This window comes from Carcharodon carcharias, chromosome 27, assembly GCF_017639515.1.
Source record: "Carcharodon carcharias isolate sCarCar2 chromosome 27, sCarCar2.pri, whole genome shotgun sequence".
Lineage (NCBI taxonomy): Eukaryota > Metazoa > Chordata > Chondrichthyes > Lamniformes > Lamnidae > Carcharodon > Carcharodon carcharias.
In genome coordinates, this window is record NC_054493.1 from 15,847,893 (window position 1) to 15,873,650 (window position 25,758).

General features: G+C 44.5%; 1 protein-coding gene across 1 annotated transcript; it reads right to left on the reverse strand.

The window, feature by feature from the left end:
* Positions 1 to 7,665: 7,665 nt before the first annotated feature.
* On the reverse strand, positions 7,666 to 23,935 carry LOC121270298 (zinc finger protein OZF-like). Its single transcript, XM_041175607.1, has 4 exons — positions 22,705 to 23,935; positions 11,511 to 11,660; positions 10,502 to 10,614; positions 7,666 to 7,689 (listed from the first exon to the last, which is right to left on the reverse strand). Exons 1-4 carry the CDS (start codon positions 23,933 to 23,935, stop codon positions 7,666 to 7,668), a joined length of 1,518 nt encoding a protein of 505 aa, XP_041031541.1.
* Positions 23,936 to 25,758: the final 1,823 nt, after the last annotated feature.

A 25,758-nucleotide genomic window follows, 5' to 3' on the forward strand; every position in this document is an offset into this window, starting at 1 on the left:
TCATAAAAGCAAAATTCTGCAGATGCCAAAAATCTGAAACAAAAACATAAAATGCTGGAAAAACTCAGTAGTTCTGACAGCAACTGTAGAAAGAGAAACAGACTTGATGTTTCGAGTCTGTATGACTCTTCTTCAGTTCTGAAGAAGAATCACATGGACTTGAAGTGTCAAGTCTGTTTCTCTCTCCACAGATGCTGTCAGACCTTCTGAGTTTTTCCAGCACTTTCTGTGTTTGTGTTATATAAAATTATTAAGTCCATTGATACGGCAACCAAAGTGCACTGGCCCTCCACCATAGCTCTGTCCCGGTATAATTAACAGCAGAACATGTTAATTGTGAGCTCACTGGACTCTCAGGAGGCGGTTTGAACAAGTGACTTTTCTTCCCATACACAGAACATTCAAACTCTGTGTTGTCAGTAGAAATGTAGCAATTTTGGATCAAAGCCTCTGAAGGTTTAAGACTGGTGTGTAAACAGGTGGGCAAAGTGCGTCAACCCCTTTGCACAAATGCAGTGTCTGAATGGTCTCTCTCAGGTGTAACTGTGTTGCTGTGTCAGCAAATGGGGTGACCAAGTGAATCACTTCTTCTGAAGAAGAGTCATACCGATTTGAAACATTAACTCTGTTTTCTCTCCACAGATGCTACTAGACCTGCTGAGTTTTTCCAGCATTTTATGTTTTTATTTCAGATTTCCAGCATTCGCAGTATATGGCTTCTATATGAGTCATTTCCACATTGAGCTGGTGAATGACCTTTTCATGATTTTACCTATGATTTTCCAGCTCAAACTGGGTTCTCAAATCCTTCTGATAATCACAGAAACACAGAATTGTAATGGCACAAAAGGAGGCCATTTGGCCCAACGTGCCTGTACTGGCTATCCAAATGATCATTATGACTTAGTGCCATTCTCTGCCTTTTCCCTGTAGCCTTGCACATTGTTTCTATTCAGGTAATCACCCAATGCCTTCGAATGCCTGGATTGAGCCTGCCTCCACCACGCTTCCAGGCAGTACATTCCAGACTTGAACCACTCGCTCAGTAATTTTTTTTTATCAGATCACGTTTGCTTCTTTTGTAAACCATTTTAAATCAGTGCCCTCTTGGTCTCGATCCTTTTATGAGCAGGAACAGTTCACCCCCAGCCCCCAATCTACTCTATCCAGCCCCCTTGTGATTTTGAACATCTCTATCAAATCTCCTCTAACCTTCTCCTCTCCAAGGAGAATAGTTCCAGCCTCTCCAATCTATCTTCATAACTGAAGATTCTCATCCCTGGAACCATTCTTGTAAACCTCACCTTCACTCTCTCCAATGCATCACATCCTTCCTATCCTGTGGCACCCAGAACTCTACACAATACTCCAGGTGAGGTCTAGCTCGTGCCTTATATACATTCAGCATAATCTCCATGCTCTTGTACTCTATGCCCCATTAAAAGCCCAGAATACTGTATGCCTTATTAACGGCTCTCTTCACCTGTCCTGCCACCTTCAATTATTTATGCACGTATACACCCAGGCCCAACTGCTCCTGCACCCTCTTTAGAATTGTACCCCTTATTTTATATTGCCTCTCCATGTTCTTTCTACCAAAATACATCATCTCACACTTCTCCACATTGAATTTCATCTGCTATCTATCTGCCTGCTCCACCAACTTGCCTATGTCCTTTTGAAGTTCTATGCTGTCTGCCTCACAATTTACAGTGCCTGCAAGCTTAGTATCATCTGCAAACTTTGAAATTGTCCCCTGCACACCAAGATCCAGATCATTAATATTGGTCGCAAAAAGCAAGGGTCCCAATACCGACTTCTGGGGATCTCCACTAGAAACCTTCCTCCAGCCAGAAAAATATCCATTGACCATAACTCTCTGTTTCCTATTACTCAGCCAATTCTATTGTCCTTTTTATTCCATGAACTATAACCTTTCTCACAAGTCTGTTGTGCAGCACTGTATTGAATGCCTTTTGAAAGTCCATAAACACATCAAGAGCATTACCCTCATCAACCTTCTCTGTTACCACTTCAAAGAACTCCAGCAAGCTTGTCAAACATGATTTCCCCTTTAGAAATACTTACTGGCTCTTCCTAATCAACCCACATTCTTCCATGTGACGACTAATTCTATCCCAAATAATTTTCTCTGGAAGGTAAACCACCAACGAAGTCAAACTGACTGGTCTGTAAATGTTGGGCTTATCCTTACCTTTTTGAGCAAGGGCATAATGTTTGCAATTCTCCAGTCCTCTGCCACCTCTCCTGAGTCAAAGGAAGATAGAATGATTATGGCCAGTGCCCTTGCAATTTCCACTCTCACTTCTTTCATTATCCTTGGATGTATCTCATCCAGTCCCTGTGCCTTGTCAACTTTAAGTACCAACAGTTCAACCAACACTTCCCCCTTATCAATTTTGTGCCCTTCCAATGACAGAGGTTCCCCGTCTGTCACCATGGCCTGTGTAGCATTTGTTTCCCTGATAAAGTCAGATGCCAAATATTCATTTAACACCTCACCCTGCATCTATGTGTAATCCACCCTTTTGGCCCCTAATCGACCCTACTGCTCCATTTACTATCCTTTTATGTAGCTATAGAAGACTTTGGCATTCCTCTTTATGTTGGCTCCAGTTTATTTCGCATGACCCCTCTTTTCTTCTCTTATTTGCATTTTTACCTCCCTTCTGAACCTTCTGTTGTCTGATTGGTTCACAATTGTATTATCAATCTGACACCTGTCATCGGCACACTTTTTCTCCTTTATCTAAACTTCTATCTCATTTTTCATCCAGGGAGCTCTGGATTTATTTGCCCTACCCTTCCTTTTTGAGGGAATATACCTCGAACCATTTCTTCTTTGAAGGTAGCCTATGGTTCAGCTACCTCTTCCCACCAACCTTTGGTTCCAGTCTATTCAGCCCAGTTCTGTTATTGCTGTAATGAAGTCGGCCCTCCCCCAGTTAATTATTCTTACTCTGGATTGCACATTGTCCTTTTCTACCATCATCCTAAACCTTATGATAGAATGATCATTGTCTCCTGAATACTTCCCCACTGACACCTGATTAACTTGGCTCACATCATTTCCAAGAAAGAGTGCTTCCTTACTTGTTCGGCTGGACACATGCTGTAGAAAATTTGCCTGAACACACCCTAGGAACTCTTGCCCCTCTCTACCCTTTACACTACCACTATCTCAGTCTATATTCAGGAAAATAAAGTCTGCCATTATAACTACTCTATAATGTTTGCACTTCTCTGCTGTTTCCCTGCAGATTTGGTCCTCTACATCCTTCCCACTAGTTGGTGGTTGATAGACTACACTGAGCAATGTAATTGCACCCTTTTTGTTCCTTAGCTGTAGCCAAATTGATTCTGTCTTTGAACCCTCTGGGACATCCTCTTTCTCCAGCACTGCAATGCTTTCCTTAATCAGTACAGCCACCCTTCCTGCTTTTCTTCCTGCCCTATCTTTCCTGAACACATTGTTCCCAGGAATTTTTAACATCCAGTTCTGCCCTTCCCTGAGCCAGCTCTCTGTCATCGCCACAACATAACATGGCAATCTGCGCCGATACTCAGCAATCTTATCTACTATACTCCATGCATTCACATACATATAGTGTAACCCTGATTTTGAGTGCGTTACTTTCTCCCTCACTCCCTTTTTGCTATTCTAGTGTTATCTGTCTCTCCCAGTATTTTGTGCACCTTGGTATCACTCTCTTATATTCTGTCCTGATTCCCACACCCCTGCTGAATTAGTTTGAAGCTCCTGCCACCACCACACCCCCCGCCCCCCCCCACCAACAACAGGACAAGCAAACACATCTCAAGGAGCTCAGTCCCGGCTCTGTTCAGCTGCAACACTTCCGGCTTGTACAGGTGCCATCTTCCCTCAGAACCAGTCCCAGGAATCTAAAGCCCTCCCTCCTGCAACATCTTTCCAGCCACACATTAATCTGCCTTAACCTCCTATTTCTATATTCACTTGCACATGGCACTGGAAGTAATATGAAGAATACTACATTTGAGGTCCTGCTTGCTAATTTTCTACCTAGCTCCCTAAATTCTGTCTACAGGACAACATCTCTCTTCCAACTTAAGTCATTGATACCAACGTGGACCACGACCTCTGGCTGTTCACCCACCCCCCCCCCAGAAGAATGTCCTGCACCCACTCGGTGACATCCTTGACCCAGGCACCAGGAAGGTAACATACCATCCTGGAGTCATGTCTGCAGCCGCAGAAACACCTCTCTGTTCCCTTAACTAATGAATCCCCTATCACTATTGCTCTTCCTTCCTTCTTCTTCCAACTGCTCTTGTAGCTGGTGTATGGAGAAGATCATGTCTACTGTAGAACTACCAGCAAGAAACATTACTGTGCTTCTCCATAGACTCGGTCTGCAAAAAGATAAAGTCTTTAAAGCATGACCCTAGTGAAGGTCTTCCTAGTGACGCTAAGGAGTGAGATGGCCCTGTAGTCACAATCCCTTCTGTCACCTTTTGTTTTTGGTTATTGTGATGATTTTTTTGTCATGCACATGGAATGGTTCCTACCTCCCGACAGAGAAGTGGGTGCTAACAGTAGATGGGACTTTCCGTGCTTGAGCAGTTCAGCTGGAATTCCATTAGGCCAGGTGACTTTCTGTTTGCTGAACAATCAATGGCCTTTTCAAGCTCAAGTGATGAGGTTTCCTTGTACATCTAACCATGACAGGAAGTTACTTGAGAGTCAAACAGAAACTAGGAGATGTCCATCTCATTGGTGTACAGATCAAAGTAATATTCAACTCAGCAGGACATGTGATTTCTTCTGTAGGTGAGCACTTCACCATATGATTTCAGTGGGAGGCAACTTTGGTGATGGTCGGACAAGTGCTCTGTTCATCCAATCACTACATAGCACATAGATTTCCTATGTTACAGGCTGGTTGAGTTTCTTGACACAGGTCGATCCAGTGTTTATTTGATGTTATGACCAATGCAGTTGGTAAAGCAGAGTTATTTAAAAATCCCAGAGGGGAACTTTAAACAACTGTCATAACCTATTATTTTAAGTGTTATGTTTGAAGTGCGACCTTAAATTCAGGAATCAGACCATCAGTTCTCGAGGTTTTACATTAAACTAATTGAAACATTTATTAATTTACACGGATTAAAACATATACACATGACTACAAATTACTACTGTTATAGCTTTTAACAAATTCCCAAACTAATCTCCATTAAGGCAGCGGCAACCCATAGACTTAACCAAACACCAGGCAAAGCATTTTCACCTTATGAATTCAAAATGAGGTTCTTTTCACTGTGGAGCCAGTTGGAGGCTTGAAGCTGCCTTTTGACCTTACATTGCCTCTATCTGCACACCCAAAAACTACTGAAGTTATACCTACCAGCCCCATTGAATGTTAATTCTCATTGTATCAACAACCTCTTTGAACTGCACCTTTTAACAATGACACCCCTTTCATAATACCAATTTTATGAGTAATATGAACATATTGCTTGGTAGCTGCTAGAAAAGTGTAATTTTCACCCACTTGTTTAATGATCTATTCAAAAAATGCAAATGCATGCTCTCTCTCTCTTGCATAACAAAACTAGTACATTTCAAAGCACCCAGACTAGCTTTTATCCAATTAAGACATACCCACAGACTAAACCTCTATTTAAAAGAAAAATATTTTCCAAAATATTATAGAGACTAATAGCTTCTTGACATTGAACAGTATTTCCCTGTCTTTTACACGACTGTCTAGGCGACATTCAAGTTACAGAGGGTTCTAGCTGTTAGCTCTATGTTGTGCATCAGGTAGGCTTTGCTTATTTACTTAAATAACAGTTGTCATCTCTGCTGAGTTGGTCTCAAACCAGTCTTTGTTGTGGGTTCCACCTTTACCAAATGTTGCTGCTGCTGTGTCAGAAATGATTGAACTCAGCGACTTCCAAACTTCATCAATGTCAATGTTGATTGATGAAGCTTTTATTGATGTGCCTTGTAAAATATTTTACTGTTTTGATTCTTCTTTGATAGCTTAATTTCATAACAGAGGTGTCACTGTGAAGAATGTGAAAGTCAGTAAGAATTATCAGCAAGGATTAAACAGCATTTTCTAATTGGAGATGTTAATCAGTGAAACCTTTCAGACACTGAATTGTAGATTTTGTACCAAAGACCAATTTAGGATTGAAGTGAAAGTTCATTATTTTATTGTAAACGAGTTCCAGTTGAGAGGGGAAAGATCACAGATGGGGCTTTTAAAAAGGGACACTGCAGCCACAAAAATCAGTGACATCTCCAGAATATTAAACTCCAGCCAATTATAGGGGTTGTTACCATAAGCAGGAACAAACCTGATACAGAAACATAGAAAATAGAAGCAGGAGTGGGTCATTCGGCCCTTGAACCTGCTCTGCCATTCAGTATGATCATGGCTGATCCTCTATCTCAACACCATCCTCCCAATCTCTCGGCATTCCCCTTGATACCTTTAGAGTCCAGAAATCGATCTATTTCCTTCTTAAATATATTCTTTAACTCGGCCTCCACAGTCTTCTGTGGCAGAGAATTCCACAGGTTCACCACCCTTTGAGTGAAGAAGTTTCTCTTCATCTCATTCCTAAATGTTTTACCCAGTATCCTGAGACAGACCCCTTGTTCAAGACACCACCCCCCTCTCCCCATCCCAGCCAGAGAAAACATCATCCCTGCATCCAGTCTGTTCAACCCTGTCAGAATTTTACATGTTTCAAGAAGATCCCCTCTCATTCTTTTAAATGCCAGTGAATACAAGATTAGTCAGCTCAATCTCTCCTCATACAACAATCCTGCAATCCCAGGAATCAGTCTGGTGAACCTTCGTTGCACTCCCTCTATGGCAAGTATATCCTTTTTTAGGTAAGGATACCAAAACTGCACACAATATTCCACAATACTATCAATCTTGGATGTGATTAACAGCAGCAATAACAACAGAATCCAACCCCTGCAGTCACTGATGAATTTGCCTGTGTCTCAGCAGGCTGGAGGACCTTGTGAATGCTTTCCCACATGAGGAGCAGGTGAAAGGTCTCTCTCCAGTGTGAGTGCGCTAGTGCGCAGTGAGGGTGGATGACTACCCGAAACTCTTTCCGCAGTAATTGCAGCTGAAGGGCCTCTCCTCAGTGTGAATTCTCTGCTGTAACATCAGGTAGGTTGTCTTTGTAAATCCCTTCCCACACACGGAACAGAGGAACAGTCTCTCCCCAGTGTGACTGTGTTGATGGATTTCCAGCCAAGATGATGAAGTGAACCTTTTCCCACAGTCTGCATATTTCCATGGTTTCGCCATGGTGTGGCTGTCCTTGTGTCTCTCCAGGTTGGACAATAAGTTGAAGCCTCACCGACACACAGAACACGTGTATGGTTTCTCCCCGCTGTGAATGGTGTGAATTTCTTTCAGGCTGTGTAATTGGTTAAAGCTCTTTCCACAGTCAGTTCACTGGAACACTCTCACTCGGGTGTATGTGTCTCGGTGCTTTTCCGTCACACGGATGTTTGACATCTTTTCCACAGACAGGAGTGGCAAACATTTCTCCTTGCTCATTCAAAGGTTCATGATATTCAGGTCCAGAATAATCAAAATCAAGATGCTTGTTTAGATTTTCCATCTACAAATCCTTCGCTTCTAACACCTGCAAAAAGAGTTTACAAAATTAATCATTGTAAGTGTAAGCAGGGTGTAGAAATTCAGAGTAGACAATTCCAGTTTTTTTTAAATATCCTTTCTAGTGATGTTGGCATCGCTGGGAAGGCCAGCATTTGCTACCCATCCCTGATTACCCTTGAACTGAGTAGCTTACTAGGCTATTTTGATGGGCATTTAAGAGTCAATCACATGTAAATCAGACCAGGCAGATTTCTGAAAGGTCATTACTGAACCAAATGGGTTAATACAATGCTCAATGACAGTTTTATGGTCACCATTACTGAGACGAGCTTATAATTCCAGATTTATTAATTGAATTTAAATTCCACCAGCTGATGTGAGGGGATTTGAACCTTTGTCCCCAGAGCATTACCCTGGGCCTTTGGATTACTAATCCAGTGACCTTACCACGACATCATTGCTTCCCCTTGATGGAATATATTTTCCTCTTGTTCCCCAAAACTGTAAATCCACGTCCCATACACAGTCCCACCTCCATGGACTAGAATCTGAACCCATCACACCATCTCCAACATTTCTTTTCTCAACTCCCAGTTTTTTCCCTCCCTGCAATCTGGCTAAATTCCACTCTCTGCAGATGAATAAAGTCAATCATTTTCTTTCCTGCTCACTGGGACCCTGAAGCCCCGCCCACTCTCTGTTGTTTCACCAACATGGCCGCACGTAAAGCATAAAGTCCCAGAGCTGCAAACGCGGGACCTGCAGGTTCTTGTTGGGGATTTGGGGCCTCCAGCGGGTGTTTCTGAATCCTCCCCGCCCACCTCCCAGGGTTTCCTTCCTTCCCACAGATCAGATTCCTCATTGATTTGAGCCCAAAGTGCAACCTCTTATTTACTGTCCCCCCCCTCCCCCATCCTCTGATGTGAACCGTCCTCCACTCGCTGACCCAGGATGGCGGCCGTTAACCTGGGCCTGTTCCCGGGAGGGAGAAGCCCCGCAGCTGCAAACCAGGAGCTGACAATTATTCCTCAGGGTTTGCGGATCCACAAAGTGTTTCCAAATCCTCCCTGTCCAGCCGCTGGCTTTATCACTCCCTCCTCCCGGGCCTGTCACCGCGGGGTAAACACGGGGCCTGGGGCCTACCACAGAAGTTGATCCAGTTCCCAGTCCAGCCACAGTTTCCATTCCTACCCTGTGCTCACAATCAAAAATAAAAATACCTGGCAGCATCTGCGGAGAGGAACATAGTTAACGTTTCGAGTCCGTATGACTCTTCAACAGAACGAAGAAAAAATAGAAAAGAGGTGAAATATAAGCTGGTTTAAAAGGGGATGGGACAGTTAGAGCTGGATAGAGGGCCAGTGATAGGTGGAGATAGCCAAAAGATGTCATAGACAAAAGGACAAAGAGGTATTGAAGGTGATGATATTATCTAAGGAATGTGATAATAGGTGACATTAAGGGTAGAAAGCGGAATGAGCAAGGTACAGATAGCCCGAGTAGGGGTGGGGTGGGGTGAAGGAATCAAAATAGGCTAAAAGGTAGAGATAAAACAATGGATGGAAATACATTTAAAAATAATGGAAATAGGTGGGAAAAGAAAAATCTATATAAATTATTGGAAAAAAGAGGGATCGGAAAGGGGGTGGAGATAGAGGGGAGAGTTCATGATCTAAAATTGTTGAACTTAATATTCAGTCCGGAAGGCTGTAAAGTGCCTAGTCGGAAGATGAGGTGTTGTTCCTCCAGTTTGCGTTGATCTTCACTGGAACAATGCAGCAGGCCAAGGACGGACATGTGGGCATGAGAGCAGGGTGGAGTGTTGAAATGGCAAGCGACAGGGAGGTCTAGGTCATGCTTGCGGACAGACTGAAGGGGTTCTGCGAGGCGGTCACCCAGTCTACGTTTGGTCTCTCCAATATAGAGGAAACCGCATTGGGAGCAATGAATGCATTAGACTAAATTGAGGGAAGAGCAAGTGAAATGCTGCTTCACTTGAAAGGAGTGTTTGAGCCCTTGGATGGTGAGGAGAGGGAAAGTAAAGGGGCAGATGTTGCACCTTCTGCAGTTGTATGGGAAGCTGCCATGGGAGGGGGTTGAAGTGTAGGGGGTGATGGAGGAGTGGACCGGGTTTTCCGGAGAAAACGATCCCTGTGAAATGCCACCGGCAGGGGGTTGGGGGTGGGGGCGCGGGGTGTGGGTGGGGGGGGGGGGGGCTGAAGGGAAGATGTGTTTGGTGGTGGCATCATGCTGGAGTTGGCAGAAATGGCAGAGGATGATCCTTTGAATGCGGAGGCTGGTGGGGTGATAAGTGAGGACAAGGGGGACCCTATCATGGTTCTGGGAGGGAGAGGAAGGTGTAAGGGCAGATGCGTGGGAGATGGGCCGGACAAGGTTGAGGGCCCTGTCAACTACCGTGGGTGGAAAACCTCGGTTAAGGAAGAAGGAGGACATGTCAGAGGAACTGTTTTTGAAGGTAGCATCATCATAACAGATGCAACGGAGGCGAAGGAACTGAGAGAATGGGATGGAGTCCTTACAGGAAGCGAGGTGTGAGGAGCTGTAGTCGAGGTAACTGTGGGAGTCGGTAGGCTTGTAATGGATATTGGTGGACAGTCTATCACCAGAAATTGAGACAGAGAGGTCAAGGAAGGGAAGGGAAATGTCAGAGATGGACCATGTGAAAATGATGGAGGGATGGAAATTGGAAGCAAAATTAATAAATTTTCCAGGTCCAGACGAGAGCCTGAAGCAGCACCGAAGGAATCATCGATGTACCGGAGAAAGAGTTGTGGGAGGGGCCGGAATAGGACTGGAACAAGGAATGTTCCACATACCCCATAAAGTGTCATGGCCGGGTTACCCGGGCAACCGGCCGCCGCCATCTTGTGCTGAGGGTTTTCCATCCGGGTCTTTAGTGAAGGACAATGAGCTGGAGTCAGTTTGAAAACTGTTCAGAGGAAGGTCTGAAATCAGATTTACATCCAGATCCCTGTAAGGACAATAAAGTTTACATCAATTATGTGTTTAAAATGAAATCAGAATGCTGGAAATACTCAGTTCTGAAGAAGAATCATATTGGATTGGAAATGTTAAATCTGTTTCTCTCTCTTCACAGAAGCTGCCAAACCTGCTGAGGATTTCCAGAACTTTCTGTTTTTATTTCAGATTTCCAGCACTCACTGTATTTTACTGAAATTATTGTGTTTCTTTGCAATTTTGTTGCATATCTAGTTAAGAGTAAAATAAATGTTACCATTTAAATGTACAAATCAGTGATATTTATTTGTGTAACTGAAACTCAGATGCTCAGGAACAATGTCAGAAATCACTTGACAGAAAATATAGTGGAAATCTGGAATTCTGTTGAGATTTGCTCAATTGAAAATTTAAAAACTGAGATTGCTGGACGTTTGTGAGGCAAGAGTATTAAGGGTTATGGAATCAAGGGAGATGGATGGATTTAATGTAGAAATCAGGCACCTACATACTGGAGCTCAGTGTCTGAGGTTGGACTAATTCTGGTTTTGTTTTGAGGGTGGTGTAGGTTTCCCGTTTGTTCTGTAAATTATCTTCAAGCCTGTGGGTAATTTTCTCAAAGTGAGATGCAGAGAGGAAATTGGAGGAAAGTTTCGTGCAATGACACAGCCTTGTCTGATCCCAGTCTTCACTGTGATAGGGTCTGTGGTGGTTCCATTGATGAGGATCACAGCTTTCATGACATTGTGGAGTAGGCGGAGGTTGGTGGCAAATTTCTGAGCGCAGCTAAATTTGAGGCGGATGCTGCTTAAAACTTCATGTTTGACAGTGTAAAAGGCTTTTGTGAGGTCGCAAGAGTCTAAGTACAGCAGTTGGTGCAGTTCCTTGCAATTTCTTGGGTTTCCCCTGCAGTGAAGGTGAAGCCTTTCGATGGGGGAAAACTGCACTGCGATTCTGGAAGGAGCTCTTCAGCCATTGGGAGGACGCAATTGAGGAGGATCTTTGCAATGATCTTCACTGTAGCAGACAGCAGGGAGACTCCACTGTAATTATCGCAATGGGACTTATCTCCACTTTTGAACACAGTCACAGTGTCCCAGAGATCCCCTGTCATGCATCCCTCTTCCCAGGTGAGGGATATGACATTGTGCAGCTGTGCCAGGAATGTAACTCTGCAGCGTTTCAGAATTTCAGCAGAGATTCCATCTGCTCCAAAATGTTAATGTTGAAATTGTGCTGCAATGGAATACAAGCTTTAGGTTGGTAAGCACAGCTATCCCCAGAAGGGGAACGATTAGGGAATCTTTGCAACTGTATATAAAGTAGTTTACTTTGGGTGTCTGGGAGACTCTGTTACTTGACTCTGCTGTCTTGGAAATAAACCTGTTTTAAGGTACAGGCTCACTTCAGACTCATTCTTCTTCAGCATACAGTTATTGGAATTAATAAGGGGAATCTGGAATTGATAGTTTTCACATACACTTGCTCTCCTGGTTCTTCCAGGAAGTGGAGGTTGAACGTTTGGGAGATGCTGTCATAGTTCTGGTTGAATTGTAGATATATAAAATCCCTCTCCTTCTCCCTCTGCCCTCCCTCTCTGTTTCTCGCTCTCTCTGTCTCTATCTCTCTCTGCGTCTCTCTTCCTCCCTCCATCTCTCTCCCTTTGTCTCTCCCTCCCTCTTTCTCTCTCCCTCCGTCTCTACCTGTCTGTCTGTCTCTCTCCTTCTGTCTCTCTCTCCCTCTGTCTCTGTCTCCCTCTCCCACTGTCTCTGCACATAGATGCTGGATCTTGTGCATGCCCAGACTGCGTGGCAGGTTGCCTTCCCTGAAGGACATTAGTGAACCAGTTGGGTTTTTATGACAATCCAGCAGTTTTCATGGTCACTTTTTCCTGGTGCCTGCCCCACAAATTACCAGATTCATTCAGCTCAATTTCACAACCTGCCTTTCTGTTTGTGTGGGGTCTCTCTCACTCCTTTTTTTCTGTTTTCAATTTCACAGGGTATTAGAAGGGCAGGATTTGCAGTCAGGCAACTCAAACCAAACATCACATCAAAATCTGACAGAGTGACCCAATTTATTGTAATGTGAATATCATCATTGGATTTTGAATATGGAAGGAAAAAGCACCATTCATGGTGGGGATAAACTATACACATGTTGTGTGTGTGGATGGGACTTCAGCCAATCATCTGACTTGTCAGAACATAAATGCAGTCTCAATGGGCAGAAACCACTGAAATGTGGGGACTGTGGGAAGGGATTCGATTACCCATCGAAGCTGGAAACTCATCGGCGCAGTCACACCCGGGAGAAGCCATTCATCTGCTCCGAGTGTGGGAAGGGATTCACTACCTCATCCCACCTGGTGAGACACCAGCGAGTTCACACTGTGGAGAGACCATTCACCTGCTCCAAGTGTGGGAAGGGATTCAATCAGTCATCCAACCTAGCGTTACACCAACGAGTTCACACTGGGAAGAGGCCATTCATCTGCTCCCTGTGTAGGAAGGGATTCACTTATTCATCCACCCTGCAGACACACCAACGAGTTCACACTGATGAGAGACCTTTTAAATGCACAGACTGTGGGAAGTGCTATAAAAGTTCCGTGGACCTGATGTCCCATCAACGTATTCACACTGACGAGAGGCCATTCAGGTGCTCTCACTGCGGGACTGGGTTCAGGAACTCATCTCAACTCACTGTACACCAGCGAATTCACACGGGGGAGCGACCATTCACTTGTCCCCAGTGTGGGAAGGGTTTCACTCAATCGTCCAACCTCCTGACATACCAGCGAATTCACACTGGGGAAAGGCCATTCACCTGCTCTGAGTGTGGGAAGATGTTCACTACCTCATCCGGCCGGCTGAAACACCAGCGAGTTCACAAGTCACTACAGTGATTGGATTTTTCTGTTAATCACATTTGGAACTGGAATTGGGGTCTGTTTCTGCTGATGTTAATAAACTCCATCCCAGCTATAGGTGTTAATATAGTTGATAAATGTAAAAAAAAAATCAGTTTTGTGTAAACACACAGTGTGGTGAATCTTTATAGTATTTCTAATGCAAGTTAGTTCCTTTTGAAGTGCTCTCCCTCTCCCCTGTCTCCTTTATCCTCACCTCCAACAACAAGCATGAGGATCTCATGGAGCTTCTTTGTCACTAAAATTGAGACAATCCAATCAGCTGCCTCTGCTGTTCCCCTCCTTTCCACTAGCCCACTGGGCCAAATTGTGTCTAAAGTTCCTCCTTGTCTGAGCCCTGAACTCCCATCTTTTTCCATGCAGCCTTCACACACACCAGTGAGTTCACACTGGAGAGAGAGGGTTTAAATATTTAGACTGTGACAAGAGCTTTAAAAACCCTATATTCACTGATGATGCACCGGTGCATTCACTCCGGATCCACTCCATTCACCTGCTCTCAGTGTGGGCAGAAGTTCAGGTGATTGTCTGTCCTGCAGCAACACCGGTGAGTTCACACCGAGGAGAGGTCATTCACCTGCTCCGTGTGTGGGGAGGGATTCCCAGTTCATTCAACCTCTTGACGTACCAGCTAGTTCACACTGACGGAAGATCTTTTAAAAGTCTGGATTGCTGAATATGTTATGAAAGATCTGTGGAGCTGACATGTCATCAACATGTTCACACTGACAAGAGACTGATCAGGTTCTCTCACTGCGGGACTGGGTTCAGGTGATCATATGAACTCAGTGTCCACCATTGCACTCACGCTGTGGAGAGACCATTCACCTGCTCCGTTTGTGTGAAGAGATTCACTCGGTCATCCAACCTGCTGAGAAACCAGTGAGTTCACAGGTGACAGCAGAGGTTGTATTCTGCTCTTATTGCTGCTGTTAATCACATCCAGGACTGAATCATGTTAACAAAACATAAGAACTAGGAGCAGGAATAGGCAATTCAGCCCCTCGAACTTGCTCCGCCATTCAATACAATTATGGCTGATCTCCTTTCAGCTTCAACTCCAATTTCCCGCCCTCTCCTCATAACCTTTCAACCCATTACTAATTAAAAATCTGTCTGTCTCCTCAAATTTAATCAGCGCCCCGGCATCCACTGAACTCTGAGGTAGTGAATTCCATAGATTCACGACCCTTTGAGAAAAATAATTTCTCCTAATCTCTGATTTTAATCTACCACCCCTTAGCCTAAAACTATGGCCTCTCATTCTACAATGCCCCGCAAGGGGAAACATTCGCTCCACGTCTACTCTGTCTATCCCCTTTAGCATCTTATATACCTCAGTTAGATATCCTCTCATCCTTCTAAACTCTAGTGAGTATAGGCCTAAACTGCTCAATCTCTCCTCATAAGACAAGCCCCGCATCTCTGGAATCAATCTGCTGAGCCTTCTCTGAACCACCTCCCAAGCAACGACATCCTTCCTCAAGTAAGGGGACCAAAACTGTGCACAGTACTCCAGGTGCGGTCTCACCAATGCCTTGTACAGTTGCAACAACATTTCCCTATTTCTATACTCTATTCCTTTCGCAATAAATGCCATGTTCATTCTGACACTTGGGGTTTGCTTCTACTGATGTTAGTAATCCCTCTAACTGGGCTGAAGCTTAATGCTCTGGATAAATGTCAAATAAATCAAAGCAAAATACTGCAGATGCTGGAAATCTGAAACAAAAACAAAAACAGCAGGTCTGACAACATCAGAGAGGAATACAGTTAACATTTCGAGTCCGTATGACTCATCAGAACAGTTCTGATAAAGAGTCATACAAAATCAAAATGTTAACTGTGCTCCTCTCCACAGATGCTGTCAGACCTGCTGAGTTTTTCCAGCTATTTTTGTCAAATAAATCAATGTTGTTTGAAACACGTTGTTGTAGATGTTTCTCTTTCCCACCTGAGTGTTTAACATCAGCTGGCTGGAACTCAGAAAGGACAATCTGGGGGAGGATCATACGGCAAGAACAGAACGTCGGCCTGGACACAGTCCTTCAGGGTCACACTGAGGACAAGCGGCACTTTGGTCTTTCTCATCTCTCTTCAACTGACAGCAAAGTCCGTGTGTGGGTTAACCATTTTAGGTAATTTTGTGAAATTGTGCATTAAAATAACAGATGGAAGAGTTCATAGGAGCTGGTTAACTGCTGGGATAATTATGCCTGTACCCACTTATGTCCTGTACACAAAAAGCAGGACAAGTCCAACTCGGCCAATTACTGCCCCATCAGTCCGCTCTCAAACATAAATAAATGAATGGAAGGGGTCATCAACAATACTATCAAGCAGCACTCACTGAGCAAGAACTTGCTCATTGACGCCCAGTTTGGGTTCCGCCAGGGCCACTCAGCTCCTGACCTCATTACGGCTTTGGTTCAAACATGTTCAAAAGAACTGAACTCTCGAGGTGAGATGAGAGTGACTGCTCTTGACATCAAGGCCGCATTTGACAGAGTGTGGCATCAAGGAGCCCAAGCAAAACTGGAGTCAATGAGAATCAGGGGGAAAACTCTCCACTGGTCGAAGTCATACCTAGCACAAAGGAAGATGGTTGAGGTTGTTGGAGGTCAGTCATCTCAGTTTGAGGACAACACTGCAGGAGTTCCTCAAGGTAGTGTCCTAGGCCCAACCATCTTCAGCTGCTTCAGAACTTCCTTCCATCTTAAGGTCAGAAGTGGAGATGTTCACCAATGATTGCACAATGTTCAGCACCATTCGCAACTCCTCAAATACTGAAGCAGTCCATGTCCAAATGCAGCAAGACCTGGACAATATCCAGGCTTGGGCTGAAAAGTGGCAAGTAACATTCACGTCACCCAAGTGCCAGGCAGTGACCATCTCCAACAAGGGAGAATCTAACCATTGCCCCTTGACATTCAATGGCATTACCATTACTGAATCCCCCACTCTCAACATCCTGGGGGTTACCATTGACCAGAAACTGAAGTGGACCAGCCATATAAATACTGTGGCTACAAGAGCAGCTCAGAGATTAGGAATCCTGTGACGAGTAACTCACCTCCAAACTCCCCAAAGCCTGTCCACCATCTACAAGGCACAAGTCAGGGGTGTGATGGAATACTCCCCACTTGCCTGGATGAGTGCAGCTCTCTCAACATTCAAGAAGCTTGACACCATCCAGGACAAAGTGGCCCACTTGATTGGGACCACATCCACAAACAATCACTCCCTCCACTACTGATACACAGTAGCAGCAGTGTGTAGCATCTACAAGATGCACTGTAGGAATTCACCAAGGCTCCTTTGACAGCACCTTCCAAACCCATGACCACTACCACCTAGAAGGACAAGGGCAGCAGATAGATGGGAACACCACCACCTGGAAGTTCCCCTCCAAGTCACTCACCATCCTGATTCGGAACAATATCGCCGTTCCTTCACTGTCGCTGGGTCAAAATCCTAGAATTCCCTCCCTAACAGCACTGTGGGTGTACCTACACCACATGGACTGCAGTGGTTCAAGAAAGCAGCTCACCACAACCTTCTCAAAGGGAAACTAGGGATGGGCAATAAATGCTGGCCCAGCCAATGAAGCCCACATCCTCTGAATGAATAAAAAAGAGACAGACACTTGATCTCCAGATAAAGAAGGAGCTGCAATGTGTTTCCAGTAATTCCCTGTTTTATTAATGTGTGTGGGAGAGACATCAGGAGAACTAAAAACACCCAACTCGGAACACCCATGGCAGTGTGATCCCGACAGTTACTCTGGGATCACTCCCGCTGTGGAGTTCCACCACTGACCCTGCTGAAGGTTGTGGGCTCAGGGAGTGGGGTCTCCAGGAGTGGACTGTAAGAAAGCTGGATTTCAGTATCCTGACTAATATATGGTGACAAACCAGAGGAATCCTGACTGAGGAGCTGTTTGGGATTTTACCTGTCAGTGTAGGTCTAGGGGTGAATGATTCTTGACTCCTTGAACTGTCTGACACTGAAAACACTTTAGAACAAGATGGATTCAGTGTCCAGGAGAATAGGGACAAATTTCACCCACAATTGAGGGAGAATTGTTAGAGAAGTGAAGCGATCTTTGGAAAAGAAGGTGGTGAACAATTATAGGAATAATAGTGACAACTTTTCCAGCTCCATCAGGAGTGAGAAGATGGTTAAAGATAGTTTTGAGTCACTGACAGTCAGTTCAGGACAGATTGAAGCAGATTGCCAGGCTATGACAGCTTTTAAATGACTATTTCACATCAGTCTGCACTCCGGTGTATGATGTTCAGATTCCAGCTGTGGGATGTGCTGTTGACAGTAACATCATCAATATTAAAGTAGAAAGTGAATGTCATCCTGGATAAAATAGGAAATCTCAAACTAGATGGTGCTCCAGGTCCAGATGATACTCACCCAAGGCAGCTTATAGAGATGGGACGGCTGCTCTTTGAGCCCCTTGGCCGAATCTTCAACAGCTCAATAGAGTCGGGGATTGTTCCCTGAGATTGGAAGGCAGCTCATTTAGTTCCCACTTTCCGAATTGGAGACAAATCAGAGCCAGGGAATGATAGGCCCATCAGTGTGCTATCGATGACAGGGAAGATGCTTGAAGGGATCCTAAGAGATGCTGTTTCTGATCACTGGGGAAGAGAAGGAGCCATGAGAGATCCTGAACACAGCTTCCGGAAAAGGTCACAACTTTGCAAACCTGTTTGTGTTTTGTGGAGAAGTTGTTGTGTTTGTGGATGAGGGGAATCGGGTTGACATTGTCCATCTTAGGGTGTAATCCAACAACAACACCTTGTATTTACACAGAGGGTTGTGGAGCTGGAGGAAGTTACAGAGACTCAGGAGTGTCAAACTCATTTTCCATGGTGGCTCTGATCTGATATCCTGGCACTGGAGGAGAGTCACATTGAGCAGAAGTTATTAAAATGGAACTAGATACAGATAAACTATATCAGTATTTACTGACATTTCCATTTATTTACTGCTCTTGCTGCTCCCGACACCTGACACCTCTTAGCTTCAAGCATCACATCAACACTTGGAGCAAATGACTGGGCTGAGGCCTGTCTCGGATAAAAACACAAGGACCACTTGTCATCACAGAAATTTACAGCACAGAGGAGGCCATTGAGCCCATCATGTATGTGCTGGCCGAAAATTAGTTATCCAGACTAATCCCACTTTCCAGTTCTTGTAGCCCTGGAGGTTACACCACTTCCAGCTGTATATTGGAGTGTTTCTTAAATGTGATGAGAGTTTCTGCCTCTACCACCCTTTCAGGCAGAGAGTTCCAGATCCCCATCCACCCTCTGGGTGAAAACATTACTCAGCTCCCCTCTAATCCTCCATCAATTAGTTTAAATCTTTGCCCCATGGTTATTGATCTCTCTGTTAATGAAATAGGTGCTGTCTGCTCTATCTGCGCCCCTCATAATTTTAGACATCTCAATTAAATCTCCCCTCAGCCTCATCTGTTCCACAGAAAACAGTCCCAGTCTATACGATCTTTCCTCACAGTTAAAATTCCCCAAGCTGGGCAACATCTAGATAAATCTCTTCTGTACCCTCTCCAGTGCAATCACATCCTGTAATGTGGTGACCTGAACTGTACTCAGTACTCTAGCTGTGGTCTAACTAGTATTCTTTATAGTTCTAGAATAACCGCTCTCTCACCTTCCATTAACTTCAATGTAATGGAAACTGACAGTTGGAACCTGTCAACATTTGAAAGATATTTACAAATGATTCAAGGGTTTCTTACAGTTGGGATCTTTCTCTGTTCTGTCCACCCGAGGTATTAGATAACAGACTTTCTCCTGGGAATATTGAGCTGGAATATTGGGTCGTGATGTGTTTCCTTGTCCATCTTGTTGACTCTAAATATGGAATCTTGTGGTTTCAGACACCAGATAATCAAACTCACAACAATAGATTGTCTTTTCCTGACTTTATTAACAGCACTGCAATCATACAGAGTATAGTTCCCCGATCCGGGGAACACGGGTAATGTTAGGGTAGACTCCTCGTTGTTCGAGTATGTCCAAGCTGTCAATGATTGCATTGTTTTCTGTGGCTCATCTCATGACTGAAGAGTCCAATATGGGATTGACATGGACATCCACAGAACTGGCAGTACATGGTGTCGTTGTTGATGCCTGGGGGATCTTCTGCAGTTGCTCCACCTCTGGGCATATCAGATGTTGTGAGTCTGCCGTAGATGATCCTTGAAACATGTTGAACCAAATTTCAGTGTTTGCCTCCACATGGGCCGATCGGCTGCAATGTTTTCCTTGGAGAGGTGGTCTGCAATGCACAAGTTTGTAAGGCTCTTTTTTAGGGTGTCCTTGTACCATTTGTACTGACCACCTTGATGTTGTTTACCCTGAGACAGTTCCCCATTGACGATCTGCTTGGGAATTCTGTCATCATCCATGAGGGGGACATGGCCCGGCCATCCAAGTGGAATTTTTGGGAAGGTCGTCTCCGTGCTGTTGAGCCCAGCATGATGGAGACCTCATTGTTTTGTGATTTTGTCCTGCCATCGAATTCTCATGATTGACCTCAGGTGTCTTTGGCAGAAGCATTCCAGAGTTTTGATGTGGCTCCGTTAGCAGACCCAGGATTCTGCTCCATACAGCATGGTGGTAAGGACAATGGCCTGGGAGAGTCTGAGTTCAGTCTTCAGATTAATGCCATGCTGCTTCCAGACAAAAACAGAAATAATACAGTGGATTCAGAGCTCAATTACATGGGATTACAGAGGATATAAGGCACAGAAACAGGCCATTCAGCCTAACCAGTCTATGATGGTGTTTATGATCCACTCGAGCCTCCTCCCATCTTTCCTCATCTAAATCCAACACTGTGACCCTCTACTCCCTTCTCCCTCTTGTGCTTATCTCGTTTCCCCTTAAATACATCTATACTATTCACTTCACCCACTCCCTGTGGTAGCGCATTCCACATTCTCACCACTCTCTGGGTGAAGAAGTTTCTTCTGAATTCCCTGTTGGATTTCTTGGTGACTATCTTATATTGATGGTCTCTCTTCCCCACAAGAGGAAGCATTGTCTCTGTATCCTCTCTGTCAAAACCTTTCATCATTTTAAAGGCCTCGATTAGGTCACCTCTCAGTCTCCTTTATCCAAGAAAGAAGAGACCCAGCCTGTCAATCCTTTCCTCATATATAAACACACACATTTCTGGTATCATTCTTGTCAAACAGCGCGCCCCTTCGGCTGTTCACAACAGACAAAGTGCTGACCATAATAAACCGGCCCAGGCTTGCAAATCTCAGAACAAAGTGTCCAACATGATAAGTGACTCTGCAGTTGGACAGCACTTGCTAAACAAATCTGATTGTGCTAACAATGACGCTGACAAACAATTTTTAAAATTATCAGTCATGCTCACAGTATAGCTCACTTACACATGCTAGAAACTCATGTATTCAAACACAGGGTCCTGTCCTTTGCAAACGGAAAAAGCATGTCCACATGCTGCGCTTTTTCAACAAAACAAAAGCCTAGGGACAGTCATTCCCTGGTTCATTTCCCATGACCAATCAGAGTTGACCTGCCTGGTTTGAATTTAAACAAAAGCTTGGCAGTTAATTACTGCCTGGTGCATTTTCTATGGTAACACCTCTACCAATCAGAGTCCTCTTGCCAACCAATCAGCCCCTCTTCTCATGTAGTATAAATCATTGTTCCATTTACAATTGGTATTCTTACAAATCCGTCCTGATGAGTGCAGGATGAAAAACTTCAACAGGATGTCTCTTTTTTCAGAAATGTTCAATAAAATTTCACCAATAATGATCCTGGGTGTGTTATCCTTCCCTGGATGCTAAGGCTAGGAGAGACATAATAACATAAGAAATAGGAACAGGAGTAGACCATTCGGCCCCTTGAGCCTGTTCCACCATTCAATAAGATCATGGCTGATCTTCTTGTGTTTCAATCCTGATAACCTTTGATTCCCTTACCTAACAAGAATCTATTTACCTCTGCCTTAAAAATATTCAGTGATCCCGCCTCCACCGCCTTCTGAGGCAGAGTTCCAAAGTTGCACAACGCTCTGAGAGAGAAAAAATTCTCATTTCTGTCCTAAAAGGGCGACCCTGATTTTAAAACAGTGCCCCCTAGTTCTGGACTCACCCACAAGAGGAAACATCCTGTCGACGTCCAGCTTGTCAGGGCCGTTCAGGATCTTGTAAACTTCAATCAAATCACTCCTCACTCTTCTAAACTCCAGTGGAAACAAGCCCAGTCTGTCCAACATTTCCTCATATGACAACCCACTCATTCCAGGTATCAATCTAGTAAACCTCCTTTGAACTGTCTCCAATGCATTTGTATCCTTTCTTAAATAAGTAGACTAAAACTGTATACAGTATTCGAGGTGCAATCTCACTAATGCCCTGTATAACTGAAGCGTGAAACCCTTACGTTTCTGTTCAATCCCTCTCATAATAGAGGATAGCATTCCATTAGCCTTATTAATTACTTGCTGTACCTGCATACTAACTTTTTGTGACTCATGTACTAGAATACCTAGATCCCTCTGCACCTCAGAATTATGCAGCCGTTCTCCATTTAAGTAATACTCTGCTTTTTCGTTCTCCCTACCAAAGCGAGCTTCACATTTTCCCACATTAAATTCCGTTTGCCAGATCGTTGTCCACTCACTCAACCTACCTAAATCCATCTGCAACCTCCTCATGTCCTCTTCACAACATACTTTCCTATCTATCTTTATGTCCTCTGCGAATTTAGCTACCATGTATTCACCCCCTCATCTAAGTCATTGATGTAAATCGTAAAAACTTATGACACTCTGGGAGGTACAGGGAGCTGAGAGTAACTGAAGGTATGAGAACTGAAATAATCTAGAGTTAGAAAGGAGAAAAGGTTCAGTTCTGGACATGATCCTCAGCATTAACAACTGAATCCAACTTTTCTGGTAACATGTGAACTCGCTTATGTTTCAGTAGATCAGATGACCGAGTAAATCTCTTCTCACACACGGAGCAGGTGAATGGCCTCTCCCCAGTGTGAACACGTTGGTGTCTCAGCAGGTTAGATGACTTAGTGAATCCCTTCTTACACACTGAACAGAAGAATGGCCTCAACCCCATATGAATGCGGTGGTGTCTCAGCTGTTGGGTTGAATCAGTGAATCCTTTTCCACACAAGGAGCAGGTGAAGAGCGTTTCCCTAGTGTGAATGTGCTGGTGTCTCACCAGATAAGATGAACAAGTAAATCCCTTCCCACACACAGAGCAGGTGAATGGCCTCTCTCCAGTGTGACTGCGCTGGTGTCTCACCAGATGGGATGAATGAGCGAATCTCTTCCCACACGTGGAGCAGGTGAACGGCTTCACACCGGTGTGAACTCGCTCATGTATCTCAAAGTAGGACAAACGAGAGAAACTCTTGCCACACACGGAGCAGATGAACGGCCTCTCCCCAGTGTGAACCCGCTGATGTGTCCACAAGTTGGCTGACTGAGTGAATCTCTTCCCACACATGGAGCAGGTGAACGGTCTCTCTCCAGTATGAACTCGCTTATGTATCAGAAGTTGGTTTGAACGAGTAAATCCCTTGCCACATATGGAGCAGGTGAACGGTCTCTCTCCGGTGTGAACCCGTTGGTGTATCAGAAGGCTGGATGACCGAATGAAACTCTTTCCACACACGGAGCAGATGAATGGTCTCTCCCCAGTGTGACCACGCTTGTGTGTCAGAAGGTGGAAAGAATGAGTGAATCTCTTTCCACACATAAAGCAGGGGAACGGCCTCTCCCCAGTGTGAATGCACTGGTGTCTCAGCAGATCAATACTTCTTTTAAAGGTTTTCTCACATTCGGAGCATTTAAAAGGTCTCTCATCTGAGTGAACCAGTTGGTGCTTAGTGTAGCTTGAAAACTGAGTGAATGCCTTCCCACACTGGGAGCAGCTGAACGGCCTGTCCTTGGTGTGAACTTGCTGGTGCTCAGTGAGATGCACTGACTCGCTGAATGACTGCCCACAGTGAGAACAGCTGAACGGCCTCTCGTGTGTGTGAAGGAGCTGGTGCTCCGCGAGGCGGGAGGACAGCCTGAACCTCTTCCCACAGTGGGAGCAGCTGAACGGTCTCTCATCAGTGTGAACTCGCTGGTGTTGGACCAGTTCCTCAGAGATTTTAATGCTTTTCCCAGAGTGAGAGCATTGAAGAGGCTTCTCATCAAAGTGATCAAGTTGGTGTGCCAGCAGGTTGGATGAACACATGAATTTCTTCCCACACGCAGAGCAAGTGAATAGCCTCTCACTGTTATGAGCTCGCTGTCGTGTCAGCATGTTTACCAGCTGTATCAATCCCTTCACACAGGAGGAGCAGGTGAACAGCCTCTCACCTTTCCAGCTGAGACGGTAGATTAAATCCCTTCAGATGTACAAATCTTCAGGTTCCAATGAACCAGTTAACTCTGTCAGACGTGAGGTTTGATTTGATATTCCTGTCTGCAAATCCTCCTCTTCTATTAGCCTGTAAAATAAGTTTACAAAGAATTACACAGAGTATACATTACACAAACAGGCCATTCGGTTTATCTAGTCTGTACTGGAGTTTCTACTCCACATGAATTTCCTCCCATTCTGTCAACCTAATCTCAGCTTTTTCAGTTGATCTTCTAATTCCTTTTCTCTCATGTTTTCATCCAGTTTCTTTTTGAAAGTGTCTCAGGTATTTTTCACAGCCACTTACTGTTCCATATTTTAATTGCTGCCTCAGGAAAGAAGCATCTCCAGTTTTCCTGTTGGATTTATTTGTAACTATTGTCTACGCAGGACCTCCAGCATTGGACAGACCAACAGGTGGAAACATTCTGTCCACATCGACATGCCCATCCTAATGAGGATTTTAAAGACCTAAATAAAAGCGAAATACTGCGGATGCTGGAAATCTAAAACAAAAACAAAAATTGCAGGAAAAACTCAGCAGGTCTGACAGCATCTGTGGAGAGAAAGACAGAGTTAACATTTCGAGTCAGTATGACCTGAGTTCTGAAGAAGTCATATGGACTCGAAACATTAACTCTGTCTTTCTATCCGTTGATGCTGTCAGACCTGCTGAGTTTTTCCAGCAATTTTTGTTTTTATTTTAAAGACCTATGTCAGACGAGACAAATATTTCTCTTGGTTTGAGTTTGCTGTGTGTAAATCCTCCCCTTCTAACCACCTGTAAAAGGAGTTTCCAAAATCCATCCCTGTCAGGCAAGGAAATTCACAGCATTTTCTCCTCCTGATGACAGGGACACGGATGACCGCGCATGCGCACCGCTGCACACTGATCCCAGTAAAGATGGCGGCCGTGAACTCCGCCATTTTACTGAGAACCGCGGACTGCAGCTGCCCCCACGACCGTTCGCTGCGACCGCGGGACCACTGCAATTTATTCGGATGTCGAAGACGCCTGTGGATCTGTATAAAATCTCACTGCCCACTCCACCGCCTCCAATCCTCCCCATCTACCGGCTTCAGTTACGCGCCTACACTCGGAAATTGTCATCTCCTTTGACCAGCTCTTGCTGCAGGAAGCAACTGTGCATGCTCCCCTAAAAGCACCCACAATGCTGGACTCACACCCAGTATTGCGCCTGCGCAAGGTCTTACTGCAGCGAGGCTAGGGCACATTCTGCCCCGCCGCGAATGCTGGGTAAAATCCCGGCCATTGAGCACCGATATTGTTGAACAGAAAATCGTGTTTTGTGATCGATTGGAGTCATAGGGTCAAAATGTGACATTATCACATCAATTGAAACAGCAGCCAATGTGCACGGGTCCTCCACCATAGTTCTGTCCTGGGTGTAATTAATAGAAATTAACACTTCAACAATTAAATTCAAACTCACTGGAGTCTCAGAACGTGGGGGAAAGAAATGATTGTTTTCCCAAGGCTCAGAACACTTAATATGTCTCTTTCTAGAAAGAAAGCGCTGATTGGTGAATCAAATTCTTTGAACTTTCTAAATTGGTGAGAAAACTAAGCAAATCCTTTCTCACTCGTGAAATATCTGAAAGGTCTCTCTGAAGTCTGACTGCTATTGTGTCAGTAAATGGGATGACTGACTGAATCCCCCTCCGCTTCCAGATGGTGATTATCTTGTCATGCTGTGACTTTA

Excerpts from the sequence above, each read along its gene's own strand:
- LOC121270298 (XM_041175607.1), bottom strand. The coding sequence starts at position 23,935 with ATGCTGACACGACAGCGAGCTCATAACAGTGAGAGGCTATTCACTTGC. Across the intron at positions 11,661-22,704 it reads GCCATTCTTCTGTTCAGTGT|TGAAGATCATTGCAAAGATC; the intron begins GTAAGAAGGGAT and ends TGTCTGCTACAG. Across the intron at positions 10,615-11,510 it reads AAGGAACTGCACCAACTGCT|TTTTCAAACTGACTCCAGCT; the intron begins GTACTTAGACTC and ends TCCTCTGAACAG.